The sequence below is a fragment of the Cherax quadricarinatus genome, chromosome 19 (assembly GCF_038502225.1).
Source record: "Cherax quadricarinatus isolate ZL_2023a chromosome 19, ASM3850222v1, whole genome shotgun sequence".
Lineage (NCBI taxonomy): Eukaryota > Metazoa > Arthropoda > Malacostraca > Decapoda > Parastacidae > Cherax > Cherax quadricarinatus.
Window position 1 is genome coordinate 8,742,289 of NC_091310.1, and position 23,395 is coordinate 8,765,683.

General features: G+C 40.6%; 1 protein-coding gene across 2 annotated transcripts in view; it reads left to right on the forward strand.

Annotated features, from left to right (window-relative positions):
* LOC128688206 (pre-mRNA-splicing factor 38B) overlaps nt 1-23,395 on the forward strand; it is a 395,211-nt gene that overhangs the window by 237,543 nt on the left and 134,273 nt on the right. The window contains exon 5 of one of the 2 annotated variants that reach the window (XM_070086546.1): nt 20,737-20,761. The exons of the other annotated variant lie outside the window; for it this stretch is intronic. Coding sequence (XP_069942647.1) covers nt 20,737-20,761 — 25 coding nt within the window. The remainder of the gene's footprint in view (nt 1-20,736; nt 20,762-23,395) is intronic. 2 annotated transcript variants of the gene reach the window in all.

The window sequence follows — 23,395 nt, forward strand, 5'->3', positions numbered from 1 at the left end:
TTTGGGTCACCCTGCCTTGGTGGGAGACTGCCGACTTAGTGAAAACAAATAAATATATATATGTATATATAAAATATAGGGAGGTACCACCTCTAGAACTGTCGTAGGGACCCTCATCCTCAGAGAAAAGAATAAACTTGCTTCAGGGAAAACTCAAGGTTCTCCCTGAAGCTGTTTGATAATTTTCTCCTACCACCCCCTATATTTCAAGTATGTTTTATTTAAAGACAAAATACATTGGCCAAACATTCACAAAAATACAACAGAAAGTAAAACAACATAGGTAACTCAGAGCTACATCTCGAATACTTCGTCCAGCTCCCCTGCGGTGGGCCGCGTGCCCAGAATGCTGCAGGCATTTCCTCTCTGGATCGCAACACTGAGTCTGTGAAAGAGGAAGCTGGTCGCCCTGTGGTCCTTGGTTTCTATGATGAGCTTTTCACCTAGCTCTTTGAGGAACTTTAGAGCACACTTGCCCCATGCTCCAAGGAATGAAGCTATAGCAAGGGGGAAAGTCTTCATATTTTTGGATCTTCTGGGTCTCCCTGTGGCTGGCAGCTCCACCCCCTTCCACTATGGAGTATGGCAAGTAGGTGTCTGCCAACGTAGCAGCACAGGTGTAGTCCCAGGCAATCTGCTTTCCATCCTTCCAGGGTAGCATAGTGGCTCCATCAGGATGCTTTTGACTCCCATCAGACCTCTGTACTTGGGGTTCCCGTTGAGCTGGGCTGCGGCGAGGCTTCTCTTTATTATGTCATTGACCTCCTCATGTCTGGCATACTTCCCTTCTGCTGTGTGACACACGAGACCATGAAGTCCAAATTGATCAGCTGTCGCCCTGCCGCAAATACACCTATGTTCGGTGAGGATGGGGCGGCTAGGTGAAGAGTAACACCAATCCAAATGGCCTGTGGGTCGAGACGGGTGCCCAGGGAGGAATTGGGAACAGCTAACAGGAAATCTCCTGAGTGTGCTGCCTTCACTGCCAGGAGACGAGCTTTACTCTTTCCTGAAGCATTATAGAGCATTGTGTTGGCGATTTTTTCCATGATCGGTTTGTCCCAGTGGTACTGTTTGTGCTGTTTGGGAGGAGCTGGTCTACTGGAGGAGTCTGTAAGGGTGTCCCACCGAATCGCTGCTTCAGTAAACCTGGGGTCTTGAGCTCCTACCACGTCTCTCAAGCGTTCGGGCACTATCTTCTTGACTAATGCACTGGAAGCCAAACACGAAGACAGAAAAGCAGGTAAAGCAACATGCGTTGCTTTACGCACCCCTATACCTCCCAGTCGCACTGGGAGGGTTGCCTGATCCCATTGCTCATCCTCTAGTGACAGGTTCAGTGCCTTCTTAAAAGTTGATCTCAGGTGTGCATCATATTCATCGAGTGTTCAGTTGTCAAAAGAGGGTGCACACCTCAAGAAGTAAGTGAGTCTTGGCATAGTAAGACACCTTGTGAGGAGATACAGAGCATCATGGGCATCAAGATCGCTTATTCTCTCCTCCATTCTCATCAGGTCATTTAATTTGTCCCTGAGGACAGTATCAATGGCCTGGTGACCCAGCGGTGCCCCCAAGAGGGTACTGTTGGATGGAGTTGTAGTTGAGACTTCTGGGAGGATTCTTCGCACAGCATTGATTATTTCCTGGTTTGCTGTGATGATTTCACACTTGGAGGGATTGAGGACGAGTCCCAAGTCTTCTCCCTGTGTTTTCACCAGTTGTAGGTCCCCCACCAGGGACTCTTCAGTACCTGCCAGAGTGCCGTCATCCAGGTACCAGATATTGAGCTCACTGCATAGGCTGGAAGTTAGTTCTCTTACTGCCAAGCAGAAGAGAAGTGGAGCGAGTGGGTTACCCTGCTGAACACCCTCTGATGATTGAATTTCATGTTCTCCAAACAAAAGAATTGAGGGTTTGCTGTAGCCGGCTGAAATGAAGAGAAAGAGACTGGGGAACCAAACCCGAACAGCTGGCAAATATATATATATATATATACAGGAGGGCCCCGCTTTACGGCGTTCCGCTTTACGGCGTTCCGCTAATACGGACATTTCAAATTATGACCAAAACTCACTATACGGCTCCCCCCACCTGTCTTTCTAATACGGTCACCGTGCCCCACCCTGTTTGTTTACATTCTCCATGAGCTCAGTAAGCACTAAGTCTCTCCATTTTGTCTGGAAACTCCAAAATTTCAAATGTACCTAAATAAACTTACATACATTTTTAAAAAAGTTATTTCATATTTTATATATACTCTGATAATTATACTTATGTATACCTGTACCTAAATAAACTTACATACATCGAGTCATTTAAATGTCGTATATTACGTTAATATACACATTTTCATTAATCCATCCATGATATTTTTTTCAAAATTATATAATAAACACGATGCATAACATATAAATAAGATAAATACACCCCACAGTAGAATAAATAAACAAATGTGAGATGTCGTAGCAGACGACTTGCACAAGTGGTGATAATAACAATACCGAGTCTCATTAAATGTCGTATATTACGGTAATATACACATTTTCATTAATCCATCCATGATATTTTTTTCAAAATTATATAATAAACACGATACATAACATAAAAAGATGATAAATACACCCCACAATAGAATAAATAAACATAAATATAAGATGTGGGAGCCACATAACTTGTACAAGTGACGGCAAGAATAACATTTTCTCTAATCTAACATAAGAGTAAATGTGTTACTGGGGGTAACTGTAGAAAATTATTCCTTTCGTATGTATGTAAGTAAGTTTATTCAGGTATACACAAATACAGTTACATAGATTATCATACATAACAACATACGTGTAGAGAACCTAGGATAACCCAAAAAAGTCAGTGTGACTTATTTCCATTGCCTTCACTCAGAGCTTCATTTCTTCTCAAAATGATGTTACATGAGAATGGGAGTGTTCTTCTTTATTAATTCTACCGTATCAATGTAGAGACAACCTGTACACAATGTAACTTGTACACAAACCAGATGTGTACATTTCGTTTGTTTACAAAACTTACCTTCCCCTGGTTTGTTTACATAACTGCGCCTGCCCCCTCTCATGTACTCATTCTTTCTCTCATTTATTCGTTTTATCTCATTTACTTACTCCTGACCCTACATTAAGACTACAAATATTTTAAGGTAAGTAATGAGTGAACTGTATATACATTTTATCGCTCTGGGATGCTTAAATATCATAGAATAGTATGTGTGGGTGGGGTGGCCTGGTGAGGCTATTACAATACATACCACACTTGATTTCTTACAATAAATACTACTTGTCTCACCCTAGATTAAGACTATAAATATTTTAAGGTAAGTAATGAGTGCACTATGTGTGTATTGTACCTTTTTATTGTTTTTTGATGCCTGGTTCTATTGCTAACTTAATATATGTTAGTGTAAACTTGTTATCTAGTGTTTGTATGCATTTATAAGTGGAAAAAAAGGGTGTTCCACTTTACGGCGATTTCCGCTTTACGGCGGTAGCCTGGAACCTAACCCGCCGTATAAGTGGGGCCCTACTGTATATATATATATATTATATATATATATATATATATATATATATAATATATATATATATATATATATATATATATATTGTATATATATATATATATATATTTTTTATTATCACACCGGCCGATTCCCACCAAGGCAGGGTGGCCCGAAAAAGAAAAACTTTCACCATCATTCACTCCATCACTGTCTTGCCAGAAGGGTGCTTTACACTACAGTTTTTAAACTGCAACATTAACACCCCTCCTTCAGAGTGCAGGCACTGTACTTCCCATCTCCAGGACTCAAGTCCGGCCTGCCGGTTTCCCTGAATCCCTTCATAAATGTTACTTTGCTCACACTCCAACAGCACGTCAAGTATTAAAAACCATTTGTCTCCATTCACTCCTATCAAACACGCTCACGCATGCCTGCTGGAAGTCCAAGCCCATCGCACACAAAACCTCCTTTACCCCCTCCCTCCAACCCTTCCTAGGCCGACCCCTACCCCGCCTTCCTTCCACTACAGACTGATACACTCTTGAAGTCATTCTGTTTCGCTCCATTCTCTCTACATGTCCGAACCACCTCAACAACCCTTCCTCAGCCCTCTGGACAACAGTTTTGGTAATCCCGCACCTCCTCCTAACTTCCAAACTACGAATTCTCTGCATTATATTCACACCACACATTGCCCTCAGACATGACATCTCCACTGCCTCCAGCCTTCTCCTCGCTGCAACATTCATCACCCACGCTTCACACCCATATAAGAGCGTTGGTAAAACTATACTGTCATACATTTCCCTCTTTGCCTCCAAGGACAAAGTTCTTTGTCTCCACAGACTCCTAAGTGCACCACTCACTCTTTTTCCCTCATCAATTCTATGATTCACCTCATCTTTCATAGACCCATCCGCTGACACGTCCACTCCCAAATATCTGAATACGTTCACCTCCTCCATACTCTCTCCCTCCAATCTGATATTCAATCTTTCATCACCTAATCTTTGTGTTATCCTCATAACCTTACTCTTTCCTGTATTCACCTTTAATTTTCTTCTTTTGCACACCCTACCAAATTCATCCACCAATCTCTGCAACTTCTCTTCAGAATCTCCCAAGAGCACAGTGTCATCAGCAAAGAGCAGCTGTGACAACTCCCACTTTGTGTGTGATTCTTTATCTTTTAACTCCACGCCTCTTGCCAAGACCCTCGCATTTACTTCTCTTACAACCCCATCTATAAATATATTAAACAACCACGGTGACATCACACATCCTTGTCTAAGGCCTACTTTTACTGGGAAAAAATTTCCCTCTTTCCTACATACTCTAACTTGAGCCTCACTATCCTCGTAAAAACTCTTCACTGCTTTCAGTAACCTACCTCCTACACCATACACTTGCAACATCTGCCACATTGCCCCCCTATCCACCCTGTCATACGCCTTTTCCAAATCCATAAATGCCACAAAGACCTCTTTAGCCTTATCTAAATACTGTTCACTTATATGTTTCACTGTAAACACCTGGTCCACACACCCCCTACCTTTCCTAAAGCCTCCTTGTTCATCTGCTATCCTATTCTCCGTCTTACTCTTAATTCTTTCAATTATAACTCTACCATACACTTTACCAGGTACACTCAACAGACTTATCCCCCTATAATTTTTGCACTCTCTTTTATCCCCTTTGCCTTTATACAAAGGAACTATGCATGCTCTCTGCCAATCCCTAGGTACCTTACCCTCTTCCATACATTTATTAAATAATTGCACCAACCACTCCAAAACTATATCCCCACCTGCTTTTAACATTTCTATCTTTATCCCATCAATCCCGGCTGCCTTACCCCCTTTCATTTTACCTACTGCCTCACGAACTTCCCCCACACTCACAACTGGCTCTTCCTCACTCCTACAAGATGTTATTCCTCCTTGCCCTATACACGAAATCACAGCTTCCCTATCTTCATCAACATTTAACAATTCCTCAAAATATTCCTTCCATCTTCCCAATACCTCTAACTCTCCATTTAATAACTCTCCTCTCCTATTTTTAACTGACAAATCAATTTGTTCTCTAGGCTTTCTTAACTTGTTAATCTCACTCCAAAACTTTTTCTTATTTTCAAAAACATTTGTTGATAACATCTCACCCACTCTCTCATTTGCTCTCTTTTTACATTGCTTCACCACTCTCTTAACCTCTCTCTTTTTCTCCATATACTCTTCCCTCCTTGCATCACTTCTACTTTGTAAAAACTTCTCATATGCTAACTTTTTCTCCCTTACTACTCTCTTTACATCATCATTCCACCAATCGCTCCTCTTCCCTCCTGCACCCACTTTCCTGTAACCACAAACTTCTGCTGAACACTCTAACACTACATTTTTAAACCTACCCCATACCTCTTCGACCCCATTGCCTATGCTCTCATTAGCCCATCTATCCTCCAATAGCTGTTTATATCTTACCCTAACTGCCTCCTCTTTTAGTTTATAAACCTTCACCTCTCTCTTCCCTGATGCTTCTATTCTCCTTGTATCCCATCTACCTTTTACTCTCAGTGTAGCTACAACTAGAAAGTGATCTGATATATCTGTGGCCCCTCTATAAACATGTACATCCTGAAGTCTACTCAACAGTCTTTTATCTACCAATACATAATCCAACAAACTACTGTCATTTCGCCCTACATCATATCGTGTATACTTATTTATCCTCTTTTTCTTAAAATATGTATTACCTATAACTAAACCCCTTTCTATACAAAGTTCAATCAAAGGGCTCCCATTATCATTTACACCTGGCACCCCAAACTTACCTACCACACCCTCTCTAAAAGTTTCTCCTACTTTAGCATTCAAGTCCCCTACCACAATTACTCTCTCACTTGGTTCAAAGGCTCCTATACATTCACTTAACATCTCCCAAAATCTCTCTCTCTCCTCTGCATTCCTCTCTTCTCCAGGTGCATACACGCTTATTATGACCCACTTCTCGCATCCAACCTTTACTTTAATCCACATAATTCTTGAATTTACACATTCATATTCTCTTTTCTCCTTCCATAACTGATCATTTAACATTACTGCTACCCCTTCCTTTGCTCTAACTCTCTCAGATACTCCAGATTTAATCCCATTTATTTCCCCCCACTGAAACTCTCCTACCCCCTTCAGCTTTGTTTCGCTTAGGGCCAGGACATCCAACTTCTTTTCATTCATAACATCAGCAATCATCTGTTTCTTGTCATCCGCACTACATCCACGCACATTTAAGCAACCCAGTTTTATAAAGTTTTTCTTCTTCTCTTTTTTAGTAATTGTATACAGGAGAAGGGGTTACTAGCCCATTGCTCCCGGCATTTTAGTCGCCTCATACGACACGCATGGCTTACGGAGGAAAGATTCTTTTCCACTTCCCCATGGACAATAGAAGAAATAAAAAAGAACAAGAGCTATTTAGAAAAAGGAGAAAAACCTAGATGTATGTATATGTATATATGCATGTGCGTGTCTGTGAAGTGTGACCAAAGTGTAAGTAGGAGTAGCAAGATATCCCTGTTATCTTAGCGTGTTTATGAGACAGAAAAAGAAAAAGAAACCAGCAATCCTACCATCATGCAAAACAGTTACAGGTTTTTGTTTCACAGTCACCTGGCAGGACGGTAGTACTTCCCTGGGTGGTTGCTGTCTACCAACCTACTACCTCTATATATATATATGTATATATGTATATATGTATATATGTATATATATATATATATATATATATATATATATATATGTATATATATGTATATATATATATACAGTGGACCCCCGCATACCGATGGCCTTACATAACGTTAAATCCGCATACCGATACATTTTATCGCTAAGATTTTGCCTCGCATACCGCTAAAAAACCCGCTCAACGCTGTTCGTCCGAGACGCGTCTAATGTGCGGCCTTAGCCAGCCTCACATGTTCCGCCGGTGGCATTGTTTACCAACCAGCCTCCGCGGTAACATCCAAGCATACAATCGGAACATTTCGTATTATTACAGTGTTTCTGGTGATTTTATCTGCAAAATAAGTGACCATGGGCCCCAAGAAAGCTTCTAGTGCCAACCCTACAGGAATAAGGGTGAGAATTACAATAGAGATAAAGAAAGAGATCATTGATAAGTATGAAAGTGGAGTGCGTGTCTCCGAGCTGGCCAGGTTGTATAGTAAACCCCAATCAACCATCGCTACTATTGTGGGCAACAAAAAGGCAATCAAGGAAGCTGTTCTTGCCAAAGGTTTAACTGTGTTTTCGAAACAGAGATCGCAAGTGATGGAAGATGTTGAGAGACTGTTATTGGTGTGGATAAATGAGAAACAGATAGCAGGAGATAGCATCTCTCAAGTGATCATAAGTGAAAAGGCTAGGAAGTTGCATGAGGATTTAATTAAAAAAATGCCTGCAACTAGTGATGATGTGAGTGAATTTAAGGCCAGCAAAGGTTGGTTTGAGAGATTTAAGAGGCGTAGTGGCATACATAGTGTGATAAGGCATTGTGAGGCTGCCAGTTCGGACCACAAAGCAGCTGAAAAATATGTGCAGGAATTCAAGGAGTGCATAGAAACTGAAGGACTGAAACCTGAACAAGTGCTTAATTGTGATGAAACAGGCCTGTTTTGGAAGAAAATGCCAAGCAGGACCTACATTACTCAGGAGGAAAAGGCACTCCCAGGACATAAGCCTATGAAAGACAGGCTTACTCTGTTGATGTGTTCCAATGCTACTGGTGATTGCAAAGTGAAGCCTTTATTAGTGTATCACTCTGAAACTCCCAGACCGTTCAGGCAAAAGAATGTCCTCAAGGAAAATTTGTGTGTGCTGTGGAGGGCAAACAGTAAGGCATGGGTCACTAGGGACTTTTTCTATGACTGGTTACACCATGCATTTGCCCCCAATGTGAAAGATTACCTAACTGAAAAGAAATTAGAACTTAAGTGCCTCCTGGTGTTAGACAATGCCCCTGGTCATCCTACAGACGTGGCAGAGCGACTTTATGGGGACATGAAATTCATTAAGGTGAAGCTTTTGCCTCCTAATACCACCCCTCTCCTGCAGCCCATGGACCAGCAGGTTATTACAAACTTCAAAAAACTGTACACAAAAGCTCTGTTTGAAAGGTGCTTTGTAGTGACCTCAGAAACTCAACTGACTCTAAGAGAGTTTTGGAGAGATCACTTTAATATCCTCAATTGTGTAAACCTTATAGGTAAGGCTTGGGAGGGAGTGACTAAGAGGACCTTGAACTCTGCTTGGAAGAAACTGTGGCCAGAATGTGTAGACCAAAGGGATTTTGAAGGGTTTCAGGCTAACCCTGAGAATCCTATGCCAGTTGAGGAATCCATTATGGCATTGGGAAAGTCCTTGGGGTTGGAGGTTAGTGGGGATGATGTGGAAGAGTTGGTGGAGGAGGACAATGAAGAACTAACCACTGATGAGCTGATAGATCAGCTTCAACAGCAAGAGGCCAGACCTGAGGAAACTGGTTCGAAGGAGGGGAGAGAGAAATTGAAGAAATTGCCTACTACAAAGATTAAGGAAATCTGTGCAAAGTGGCTTGAAGTGCAAACCTTCATGGATGAAAATCACCCTCACACAGCTATTGCAAGCCGTGCTGGTGACTATTACACTGACAATGTTGTGAAACACTTTAGGGAAGTCATAAAGGAACGAGAGGTACAGGCCACTATGGACAGATATGTAGTGCGACAAAACTCCAGTGACTCTGAAGCTGGTCCTAGTGGCATTAAAAGAAGAAGGGAAGTAACCCCAGAAAAGGACTTGACACCTCAAGTCTTAATGGAAGGGGATTCCCCTTCTAAACACTAACACACTCTCCTCCTCCCATCCCATCAATCATCACCAGATCTTCAATAAAAGTAAGTGTCATGTAATTTTGCATGCCTTTTTCAGTTTGTGTGTATTAAAATTAATATTTCATGTGGTAAAATTTTTTTTTTTCATACTTTGGGGTGTCTTGCATAGATTAATTTGATTTCCATTATTTCTTATGGGGAAAATTCATTCGCATAACGATAATTTCGCATAACAATGAGCTCTCTTGCACGGATTAATATCGCTATGCGGGGGTCCACTGTATATATATATATATATATATATATATATAGATATATAGATATATATATATATATATATATGTATGTACGTATGTATGTATGTATGTATGTATGTATGTATGCATGTATGTATGTTTGGGGGTCTGAAATGGACTAATCTAATTCACAATATTCCTTATGGGAACAAATTCGGTCAGTACTGGCACCTGAACATACTTCAGGAATGAAATAATATCGTAAACCGGGGGTCCACTGTGTGTGTGTGTGTGTGTGTGTGTGTGTGTGTGTGTGTGTGTGTGTGTGTATATATATATCTATATATATATATATATATATATATATATATATATATATATATATATATATATATATATTATTTATTATCACACTGGCCGATTCCCACCAAGGCATGGTGGCCCGAAAAAGAAAAACTTTCACCATCATTCACTCCATCACTGTCTTGCCAGAAGGGTGCTTTACACTACAGTTTTTAAACTGCAACATTAACACCCCTCCTTCAGAGTGCAGGCACTGTACTTCCCATCTCCAGGACTCAAGTCCGGCCTGCCGGTTTCCCTGAATCCCTTCATAAATGTTACTTTGCTCACACTCCAACAGCACGTCAAGTATTAAAAACCATTTGTCTCCATTCACTCCTATCAAACACGCTCACGCATGCCTGCTGGAAGTCCAAGCCCCTCGCACACAAAACCTCCTTTACCCCCTCCCTCCAACCTTTCCTAGGCCGACCCCTACCCCGCCTTCCTTCCACTACAGACTGATACACTCTTGAAGTCATTCTGTTTCGCTCCATTCTCTCTACATGTCCGAACCACCTCAACAACCCTTCCTCAGCCCTCTGGACAACAGTTTTGGTAATCCCGCACCTCCTCCTAACTTCCAAACTACGAATTCTCTGCATTATATTCACACCACACATTGCCCTCAGACATGACATCTCCACTGCCTCCAGCCTTCTCCTCGCTGCAACATTCATCACCCATGCTTCACACCCATATAAGAGCGTTGGTAAAACTATACTGTCATACATTTCCCTCTTTGCCTCCAAGGACAAAGTTCTTTGTCTGCACAGACTCCTAAGTGCACCACTCACTCTTTTTCCCTCATCAATTCTATGATTCACCTCATCTTTCATAGACCCATCCGCTGACACGTCCACTCCCAAATATCTGAATACGTTCACCTCCTCCATACTCTCTCCCTCCAATCTGATATCCAATCTTTCATCACCTAATCTTTTTGTTATCCTCATAACCTTACTCTTTCCTGTATTCACCTTTAATTTTCTTCTTTTGCATACCCTACCAAATTCATCCACCAATCTCTGCAACTTCTCTTCAGAATCTCCCAAGAGCACAGTGTCATCAGCAAAGAGTAGCTGTGACAACTCCCACTTTGTGTGTGATTCTTTATCTTTTAACTCCACGCCTCTTGCCAAGACCTTCGCATTTACTTCTCTTACAACCCCATCTATAAATATATTAAACAACCACGGTGACATCACACATCCTTGTCTAAGGCCTACTTTTACTGGGAAAAAATTTCCCTCTTTCCTACATACTCTAACTTTAGCCTCACTATCCTCGTAAAAACTCTTCACTGCTTTCAGTAACCTACCTCCTACACCATACACTTGCAACATCTGCCACATTGCACCCCTATCCACCCTGTCATACGCCTTTTCCAAATCCATAAATGCCACAAAGACCTCTTTAGCCTTATCTAAATACTGTTCACTTATATGTTTCACTGTAAACACCTGGTCCACACACCCCCTACCTTTCCTAAAGCCTCCTTGTTCATCTGCTATCCTATTCTCTGTCTTACTCTTAATTCTTTCAATTATAACTCTACCATACACTTTACCAGGTATACTCAACAGACTTATCCCCCTATAATTTTTGCACTCTCTTTTATCCCCTTTGCCTTTATACAAAGGAACTATGCATGCTCTCTGCCAATCCCTAGGTACCTTACCCTCTTCCATACATTTATTATATATATTATTATATATATTATATATATTATATTATATTTATATATATATATATATATAGTATATATATATATATATATATATATATATATATATATATATATATATATATATATATATATATATATATATATATATATATATATATATACATACACATACATACGTACATATACAGTGGACCCCCGGTATTCGATATTAATCCGTTCCTGAGAGCTCATCGAATACCGATAATATCAAAAACCGAATCAATTTTCCTCATAAGAAATAATGGAAATCAAATTAATCCGTGCAAAACACCCAATAGTATGAAAAAAAAATTTACTGCATGAAATATTAAGTTTAATGCAATAGAATAATTACAATAACAATAAAATAATTGATACTTACCTTTAATGAAGATCTGGTGATGATTGATGGGATGGGAGGAGGAGAGAGGTGTTAGTGTTTAGAAGGGGTAGGGGAGTTTCGGTGGGGGGGGAAATAAATGGGTTTAAATCTGGAGTATCTGAGAGAGTTAGAGCAAAGGAAGGGGTAGCAGCAATGTTGAAGGATCAGTTATGGAAGGAGAAAAGAGAATATGAATGTGTAAATTCAAGAATTATGTGGATTAAAGTAAAGGTTGGATGCGAAAAGTGGGTCATAATAAGCGTGTATGCACCTGGAGAAGAGAGGAATGCAGAGGAGAGAGAGAGATTTTGGGAGATGTTAAGTGAATGTACAGTGGACCCCCGCATAACGATATTAATCCGTTTATGAGAGCTCATTGTTATGTGAAATTATCGTTATGCGAATAAATTTTCGCCATAAGAAATAATGGAAATCAAATTAATCCATGCAAGACACCCAAAAGTATGAAAAAAAAAATTTTACCACATGAAATATACATTTTCCTACACACAAAGAGAAGGATACATGCACAATAGTAGAGTAGTACATGCACAATATATATTGTGCATGTACTACTCTACTAAATGAAGAATAAATGACACTTACCTTTATTGAAGATGCAGCAATGACTGATGAGACACTGTGTCCTGGGAGTGCCTTTTCCTCCTGAGTACTGTAGGTCCTGTTTGGCATTTTCTTCCAGAACAGGCCTTATCACACTGTGTATGCCACTACAATTCTTAAATCTCTCAAACCAACCTTTGCTGACTTTAAATTCACCAATATGAGCACTAGTTCCAGGCGTTTTTCCCTGTTCACCTGGGTGTTAGTCGACTGGTGTGGGTCGCATCCTGGGAGACAAGATTAAGGACCCCAATGGAAATAAGTTAGAGAGTCCTCAATGATGCACTGACTTTCTTGGGTTATCCTGGGTGGCTAACCCTCCGGGGTTAATCGTTTCTCGGTAATTGATGAGATTAAGACACATGATTAAGACACATGATTAAGACACCATTCGTACACATTCTCGGTAATTGTTTCACATTAAGCCACACCAACAACACTCTCTCCACATCTTCGATTAATACAGCTGATGGTGGTGCAGCAACAACAACAGCTGTGGTGCAGCTGACCATGGTGCAGCAGCAGCTGTGGTGCAGCAACAGCTGACCATGGTGCAGCTGCAGCTGTGGTGCAGCAGCAGCTGTGGTGCAACAGCTGACTGGTCCAATGTATCAGCTGACCGTGGTGCAGCAGCAGCTGACTGTGGTACGATAGTACAGTGGACCCCCGCATAACGATCACCTCCGAATGCGACCAATTATGTAAGTGTATTTATGTAAGTGCGTTTGTACGTGTATGTTTGGGGGTCTGAAATGGACTAATCTACTTCACAATATTCCTTATGGGAACAAATTCGGTCAGTACTGGCACCTGAACATACTTCTGGAGTGAAAAAATATCGTTAACCGGGGGTCCACTGTATTTATCACCCTTTTTACCACAGGGTCGGCACTAGAAGCTTTCTTTGGGCCCATGGTGGCTTATTTAGCAGTTACAAGCACTATAAATAATGGAATAATACAAAATGTATCGAATGTATGCATGCAACCGGCTACCCTGGCTTGTAAACAATGACGGTAAGGCAGGCGCTCAGGCTGGATGGACAGGTTCGGGACAGGTTCGGGATGAGTCATGTTTAGAAACAGCTAATGGTGCAACAGCAGCTGATCGTGGTGCAGCAGCAGCTGACTGATCCAGCAACGGCTGACTGGTCCAGCAACAGCTGACTGATCCAGCAACAGCTGACTGATCCAGCAACAGCTGACTGGTCCAGCAACAGCTGACTGGTCCAGCAACAGCTGACTGATCCAGCAACAGCTGACTGATCCAGCAACAGCTGACTGATCCAGCAACAGCTGACTGGTCCAGCAACAGCTGACTGGTCCAGCAACAGCTGACTGATCCAGCAACAGCTGACTGATCCAGCAACAGCTGACTGGTCCAGCAACAGCTGACTGATCCAGCAACAGCTGACTGATCCAGCAACAGCTGACTGATCCAGCAACAGCTGACTGATCCAGCAACAGCTGACTGATCCAGCAACAGCTGACTGGTCCAGCAACAGCTGACTGGTCCAGCAACAGTTGACTGATCCAGCAACAGCTGACTGGTCCAGCAACAGCTGACTGATCCAGCAACAGCTGACTTATCCAGAAACAGCTGATCGTGGTGCAGCAGCAGCTAACTGATCCAGCAACAGCTGACTGGTCCAGCAACAGCTGATCGTGGTGCAGCAGCAGCTGACAGATCCAGCAACAGCTGACTGGTCTAGCAACAGCTGATCATGGTGCAGCAGCAGCTGACTGATTCAGCAACAGCTGACTGGTCCAACAACAGCTGATCGTGGTGCAGAAGCAGCTGACTGATCCAGCAACAGCTGACTGGTCCAACAACAGCTGATCGTGGTGCAGAAGCAGCTGACTGATCCAGCAACAGGTGACTGGTCCAGCAACAGCTGATCGTGGTGCAGCAGCAGCTAACTGATCCAGCAACAGCTGACTGGTCCAGCAACAGCTGATTGTGGTGCAGCAGCAGCTGACTGGTCCAGCAACAGCTGATTGTGGTGCAGCAGCAGCTGACTGATTCAGCAACAGCTGACTGGTCCAACAACAGCTGATTGTGGTGCAGAAGCAGCTGACTGATCCAGCAACAGCTGACTGGTCCAGCAACAGCTGATCGAGGTGCAACAGCAGCTGACTGATCCAGCAACAGCTGACTGATCAAGCAACAGCTGACCGTGTTGCAGCAGCAGCTGACTGTGGTATGATAGTATTTCTCACCCTTTTTACCACTGGGTTAGCACTAGAGGCTTTCTTGGGGCCCATGGTCACTTATTTTGCAGATGAAATCACCAAAAACGCTGTAATACGAAATGTTCCGATTGTATGCCTGGATGTTACCGCGGAGGCTGGCTTGTAAACAATGCCACCGGCGGAACATGTGAAACTGGCTCAGGCCGCACATTAGAAGCGTCTCGGACGAATAGCCTTGAGCGAGTTTTTTAGCGGTATGCGAGGCAAAATTTTTGTGATAAAATGTATCGGTATGCGGATTTAACGTTATGTGATGCCAACGGTATGCGAGGGTCCACTGTATAGGAGCCTTTGAACCAAGTGAAAGAGTAATTGTGGTTGTGTACGAAAGGTATATAATACCGACAAGATGAGAGTAAGACACATGTGCAACATCTGGGTATCTTTATTGTAGACGTTTCGCCATCCAGTGGCTTTATCAATACAAATTCCAGGACAGTCTTCAAGTTATGTCCTGGAATTTGTATTGATAAAGCCACTGGATGGCGAAACGTCTACAATAAAGATACCCAGATGTTGCACATGTGTCTTACTCTCAGTAATTGTGGTAGGGGACCTGAATGCTAAAGTAGGAGAAACTTTTAGAGAGGGTGTGGTAGGTAAGTTTGGGGTGCCAGGTGTAAATGATAATGGGAGCCCTTTGATTGAACTTTGTATAGAAAGGGGTTTAGTTATAGGTAATACATATTTTAAGAAAAAAGATTTACTGTTATGCAGACTACTGCATTATTGTAATAATTGTATAAATAATGTCAAGCCATTTTTGACTCTGTACTGGAATTTAGACTGGCAGGCGCACACGTATTAGTGATGTCATTTGTTTACTCTTGGGCTTCGCTAATGAATAGAACATTTTCGCTACCGTGAGCGCAATTTCAAGATACTTTTCATCATGAAAGCAATCAGAAGCATATTTATTTCTGTAATATATCTTTCATTCTATCAAATGAGACCGAAAAAATGAGAATATAACCATAAAAACATACAAAAATATACCGCTAGGCAGCCACTAATGGCTGAGAAGTGAACTAAGCTATTTATGGTCTGATTTTCATTTTTGGTGTACGTGAAGAAGTATCTTTCCATCATACATTGCCCAAGTTTGAATAAGATAACCCAACAAACAACTGAGAAAATAATATAATAATAATATCTTTATTTACTACACCTACATGTACAAGGTATACTGGCCTAGCTGACATCAGTGACATACAGTGGAACCTCAAATATCGAACTTTCTTCGGTCCAGAAGGCTGTTCGAGTGCCTTTACCGAATGAATTTATTCCCATCAGGAATAATGTAAATTAGATTAGTCCATTTCAGACCCTCAAAAATGCACTTATAAAAGCACTTACAAAAATACACTTACATAATTGGTTGTGTTGGGAGCAGTTCGATTTTTGAGGTTCCACTGTACTACTGTATAGAAAGCCGCTTGTTATGCTGAGTACGTATTTCAAGAAAATTAGGCCAGTGTCCCAGGATAACGCCCACACTAGTCGGCTAACACCCAGGTACCCATTTACTGATGGGTGAACATAGACAACAGGTGTAAAGAAACGCCTAATGTTTCTACCCTGGCTGGGAATCGAATATTTACCAAAAATGATATATGGCTAACCTAAGCCAGGTACTAAAAATAAGCCACGTTGACTTTTTTTGGGTTATCCTAGGTTCTCTACACATACGCTGCTACGTGTGATAATCTATATAGAGAAAATAACTTTTTTGTTTCAGGTTTATGGTGCAGTACGAGTGTATATCACGGTTAGCCCTGTGCTACACTCCGTTTTCTCTTAATATAAGCCCCCAAGACAGGGATAGGAGAATGGTACTTGTATACCATATCCTCTTCATACCTCCATTGAACTGCTTGGTGTTAAGCCAAATATTATTCATTCTGGAGTATTTAACATGTTTTATGTTATTTATGTTGTTTCTTATGTCATATTAGATCAATTGTGATAGGCAAATAAGCTGTAGTGTTGATATTAGCATAATAATAAAGCATATTCTCCTGCTTCATGAGACTGAGTTCATGGCAACCAACAGTGGTTTCAAAGCCACCTTATCTTTAATGGATAATGTACTGTGTAGGTGCTTTACATAATGAGAAGCATTTCTTTCATTTGTTGGAACCATGGCTAGGGCTAAAAGTAAGCAGGTTAAAACAATAAATGGAGAAAAAGAAATTGGAATGACTTATGCAGCAAGTAGCGCCACCAAACAGTACCAGCAGGTTGGTGTGGCGACCCTGGAAATTTGAAATTATGCTAGCCAAAATTAGTGCCGAATAACTGAAGGAACCGAATAACTGATTGCCGGATTTGTGATGGCGGACCTGTATTAGATGAATTGTGATAGATAAATAAGCTGTATAGCGATATTAGCATCATATTGAAGATGTGACAACTCTGCTTCGTGTGTAATACCTTTTGGTTCATGAGCGGCTCTGAGACAGAGAGACAAGCAGACAGAATGACGGACACACAGGTAGACAGAAAGACAGACACACGGGTAGGCAGACAGATATACAGGCAGACAAATACAGACAGATTTTTGTGCAACAGTGAAAACAAATAGAGAGAGTTTGAGAGTAAGAGCCTTTCTTGCCTTCTTGCCACAATCTCCAGTGCAAAATTCAGACTTCCTCTTAGGGACCATGGTGAAATTTACTGTCCAGTTAATACAGTATGATGCTGCTGATAGGGCAGGGTAACTCAAACTGATGCTGCCTGCATGGCGCATTGCCGCCACGAGTATCGTCAAATATTGTTCAGTGGTATGTATCAGCCGGCCCAGCCCAGCTGCCAGATGTACAGTCGTAAGTCAACTGGACGTATGTCGAGCAGGTCGTAAGTCGGATGGTAGGTGTATACAGTGTATATACATGTACAGTGGAACCTCGGTTTTCATATGCTCTAATCTGTATGTAAAACTATAGTTATTCTCTATAAAACATATTTTTTGTTAATATTTTTGGGTGTCTGGAACAGATTAATTGGATTTACATTATTTATTATGGGAAATATTAACAAAAAATACATTTTATAGAGAATAACTATAGTTTTACATACAGACTAGGGCATATGAAAACCGAGGTTCCACTGTAAATGTGTATATTTTTTTCACCAAACCGGCCGTATCCCACTGAGGGAGGGAGTCATATATAATTGTCATATATATGTCATTTTATAAAAAAAAACATTTATTCAAGTTTCTCGAGTATAGTACTTGTGTGTATTTTAAATAATATTCCGTGAAGATATTATAGGTTGGATAAAAACAGTTTATGGGCTGGTTTCTGAAAACTTGATCTTTTGTAGGTGATACTTGAATGTGGTGGCTCGTAAACAAATGTATTTTTTCAATGCTGGTCTTTGATGAGTAAGTATTTTGTATAGTTATATACATGAGAGAGTGGGTGAGATGTTATCAACAAATTTTGTTGAAAATAAGAAAAAGTCTTGGAGTGAGATTAACAAGTTAAGAAAGCCTAGAGAACAAATGGAATTTGTCAGTTAAAAATAGGAGAGGAGAGTTATTAAATGGAGAGTTAGAGGTATTGGGAAGATGGAGGGAATATTTTGAGGAATTGTTAAATGTTGATGAAGATTGGGAAGCTGTGATTTCGTGTATAGGACAAGGAGGAATAACATCTTGTAGGAGTGAGGAAGAGCCAGTTGTGAGTGTGGGGGAAGTTCGTGAGGCAGTAGGTAAAATGAAAGGGGGTAAGGCAGCCGGGATTGATGGGATAAAGATAGAAATGTTAAAAGCAGGTGGGGATATAGTTTTGGAGTGGTTGGTGCAATTATTTAATAAATGTATGGAAGAGGGTAAGGTACCTAGGGATTGGCAGAGAGCATGCATAGTTCCTTTGTATAAAGGCAAAGGGGATAAAAGAGAGTGCAAAAATTATAGGGGGATAAGTCTGCTGAGTATACCTGGTAAAGTGTATGGTAGAGTTATTATTGAAAGAATTAAGAGTAAGACAGAGAATAGGATAGCAGATGAACAAGGAGGCTTTAGGAAAGGTAGGGGGTGTGTGGACCAGGTGTTTACAGTGAAACATGTAAATGAACAGTATTTAGATAAGGCTAAAGAGGTCTTTGTGGCATTTATGGATTTGGAAAAGGCATATGACAGGGTGGATAGGGGGGCAATGTGGCAGATGTTGCAAGTGTATGGTGTAGGAGGTAGGTTACTGAAAGCAGTGAAGAGTTTTTACGAGGATAGTGAGGCTCAAGTTAGAGTATGTAGGAAAGAGGGAAATTTTTTCCCAGTAAAAGTAGGCCTTAGACAAGGATGTGTGATGTCACCATGGTTGTTTAATGTATTTATAGATGGGGTTGTAAGAGAAGTAAATGCGAAGGTCTTGGCAAGAGGCGTGGAGTTAAAAGATAAAGAATCACACACAAAGTGGGAGTTGTCACAGCTGCTCTTTGCTGATGACACTGTGCTCTTGGGAGATTCTGAAGAGAAGTTGCAGAGATTGGTGGATGAATTTGGTAGGGTGTGCAAAGAAGAAAATTAAAGGTGAATACAGGAAAGTGTAAGGTTATGAGGATAACAAAAAGATTAGGTGATGAAAGATTGAATATCAGATTGGAGGGAGAGAGTATGGAGGAGGTGAATGTATTTAGATATTTGGGAGTGGACGTGTCAGCGGATGGGTCTATGAAAGATGAGGTGAATCATAGAATTGATGAGGGGAAAAGAGTGAGTGGTGCACTTAGGAGTCTGTGGAGACAAAGAACTTTGTCCTTGGAGGCAAAGAGGGGAATGTATGAGAGTATAGTTTTACCAACGCTCTTATATGGGTGTGAAGCATGGGTGATGAATGTTGCAGCGAGGAGAAGGCTGGAGGCAGTGGAGATGTCATGTCTGAGGGCAATGTGTGGTGTGAATATAATGCAGAGAATTCGTAGTTTGAAAGTTAGGAGGAGGTGCGGGATTACCAAAACTGTTGTCCAGAGGGCTGAGGAAGGGTTGTTGAGGGGGTTCGGACATGTAGAGAGAATGGAGCGAAACAGAACGACTTCAAGAGTGTATCAGTCTGATGTGGAAGGAAGGCGGGGTAGGGGTCGGCCTAGGAAAGGTTGGAGGGAGGGGGTAAAGGAGGTTTTGTGTGCGAGGGGCTTGGACTTCCAGCAGGCATGCGTGAGCGTGTTTGATAGGAGTGAATGGAGACAAATGGTTTTTAATACTTGACGTGCTGTTGGAGTGTGAGCAAAGTAACATTTATGAAGGGATTCAGGGAAACCGGCAGGCCTGACTTGAGTCCTGGAGATGGGAAGTACAGTGTCTGCACTCTGAAGGAGGGGTGTTAATGTTGCAGTTTAAAAACTGTAGTGTAAAGCACCCTTCTGGCAAGACAGTGATGGAGTGAATGATGGTGAAAGTTTTTCTTTTTCGGGCCACCCTGCCTTGGTGGGAATCGGTCAGTGTGATAATAATAAAATATAAATAATAAATATACATATTATAATAATGAGACATAAGTGCAGTACACTACAGCTGATCTCCAGCACAGATCATTCATAAAAACTGAACACACTGTAGTTTGTGGTGTTTTTTTTTTTCTCACCCATGGAGTGGAATGTGTTTATTTGTACGTGTTTTGTCATTAGTGTTTGTAATCCCATTTTGCAGTCATTTTTTTTTCTGTACACATTGCCTTTTCTTTCTCTATTCTTTACCTCCTTTTCCCCCCATTCTCAATCCTTTCTTTTGCTTTGGTACCCAATGAACCTTAAAATTCCTTCCCTACCTTGACTGGTGATGGTGCGGCAGTGGAACGACATCCACACACTTTACGGTGAGTAAATATCAACCTTTGTTTACATGTTTCAGTTGTTGCATGTTGGGAGGGTTTTCCTACATGGTATCTTTATTTCATAGTTGCCAGTTGAACAGTTATTGATAAGATAACATCAATTCATATGTCAATAAATTCCTTACAAAATATTATCATTACCATTAACATTGAAAGATTTAATTACATTTGTCATTGAAAATTATTTCCCCATAAAAGATGAATAGATTATTAATGGAGAGAATATTGGAAAAGTAAACAATTAATTTGTCCCATGTTCTATGTATCTAGTGTGAGAAGCAATAGCTTTTGCTGAGGATCTTGATATGAGTAACTAGCACTGTGTTCATCATAGCTTGAGTGCTTCACCAGTGAGTGCCTCACCAGTGAGTGCCTCACGAGGTGCCACCAACTAGGATTGCTTGTATGTATTATACATTAAAATCTCTGCAGAAATGTTCCCTAACTTTATGCACATCATAAATTGCATACCTCTCTGCATATAGTAACTCATACTCTAAGTAAACTTCAATTGCTTCCTTTTGCTTGAGACCATCAGTGAAGAATGTGACACACCAAGTTGGTACAATATTAGTCTAATGAACACTGATCAGTATAACAACACACACGACCACAGAAAGAAGCACAGGATGTAACACAAGTTTCAAACTTAAACATTCTTAAGAGGGACTTTGTAGTCTTGCCTTTATGCATGTATTGCTACATTTATTACTATTGTATCTTGCACATTGTTACCTTAGACTAAATGATGTCAAATAGCAACATTGTACAAAGGTGCTAGTATAGTCTGTACAACATTTTACAAAGATAAAGGAATTTAACCTGTAAAATTTATTACAAAGTGAAGCTTATGTAACCAGTTTAAGGATATGTTGCAAGACTAAAAAATCTACAACTTGCAATGTATTTGATAAACAATGGAAATAAAAAAAAATATCAGTTATGTATTGTTTGCTAAATTAAAAAAAAATCAATAAGAAATCAAAATTTCTTGACATAGTTTCATCAAAAAAAATTAATCATGCTATGTATCAGATAATAATACAGCATACAGTTTTAAAAAAAAAAATGTCACTTTAATAAAAATTAGCAAAAATAAAATGGAAAATGGCATGTAAATCGTGTTTGGTAAGATCTTGCTGTAAATAAAGAAAATTTACTCTAGGATATTCTTTTAAAATAATGAGTACATATAAATGCGTAAATAAGCAAGGATAAGATTGATCGAGTCCTTGTGAACACTGGAGAAATATTTTAAAAACATGTTTTATGTCTGAAGTTTGTCTGATGATAATTTAACGTGAAAATATACAAGACTTTTCAAAGAAAATTTACTGACAAATGATAAAAGTGAAGTACAAATCAAATAAAAAACAGTACTTACCACTTCCTGTGTACGGCATGCAAGTGTACGGCATGCAAGTGTACAACATGCAAGTGTACGGCATGCAAGTGTACGGCATGCAAGTGTACGGCATGCAAGTGTACGGCATGCAAGTGTACGGCATGCAAGTGTACAACATGCAAGTGTACGGCATGCAAGTGTACGGCATGCAAGTGTACAGCATGCAAGTGTACAACATGCAAGTGTATAACATGCAAGTGTACAACATGCAAGTGTATAACATGCAAGTGTACAACATGCAAGTGTATAACATGCAAGTGTATAACATGCAAGTGTATGGCATGCAAGTGTACAACATGCAAGTGTACAACATGCAAGTGTACAACATGCAAGTGTACAACATGCAAGTGTATAACATGCAAGTGTACGGCATACAGGTGTATAACATGCAAGTGTACAACATGCAAGTGTACAACATGCAAGTGTACGGCATGCAAGTGTACAACATGCAAGTGTACGGCATGCAAGTGTACAACATGCAAGTGTACAACATGCAAGTGTATAACATGCAAGTGTACGGCATGCAAGTGTACAACATGCAAGTGTATAACATGCAAGTGTACAACATGCAAGTGTACAACATGCAAGTGTATAACATGCAAGTGTATAACATGCAAGTGTACGGCATGCAAGTGTACAACATGCAAGTGTACAACATGCAAGTGTATAACATGCAAGTGTATAACATGCAAGTGTACAACATGCAAGTGTACGGCATGCAAGTGTACAACGTGCAAGTGTATAACATGCAAGTGTGTAACATGCAAGTGTACAACATGCAAGTGTACAACATGCAAGTGTATAACATGCAAGTGTACAACATGCAAGTGTACGGCATGCCAGTGTATAACATGCAAGTGTACAACATGCAAGTGTACAACATGCAAGTGTATAACATGCAAGTGTACGGCATGCAAGTGTATAACATGCAAGTGTACAACATGCAAGTGTACAACATGCAAGTGTACAACATGCAAGTGTATAACATGCAAGTGTACAACATGCAAGTGTACAACATGCAAGTGTACAACATGCAAGTGTACAACATGCAAGTGTACAACATGCAAGTGTACAACATGCAAGTGTATAACATGCAAGTGTACAACATGCAAGTGTACGGCATGCAATTGTACAACATGCAAGTGTACAACATGCAAGTGTATAACATGCAAGTGTACAACATGCAAGTGTACAACATGCAAGTGTATAAC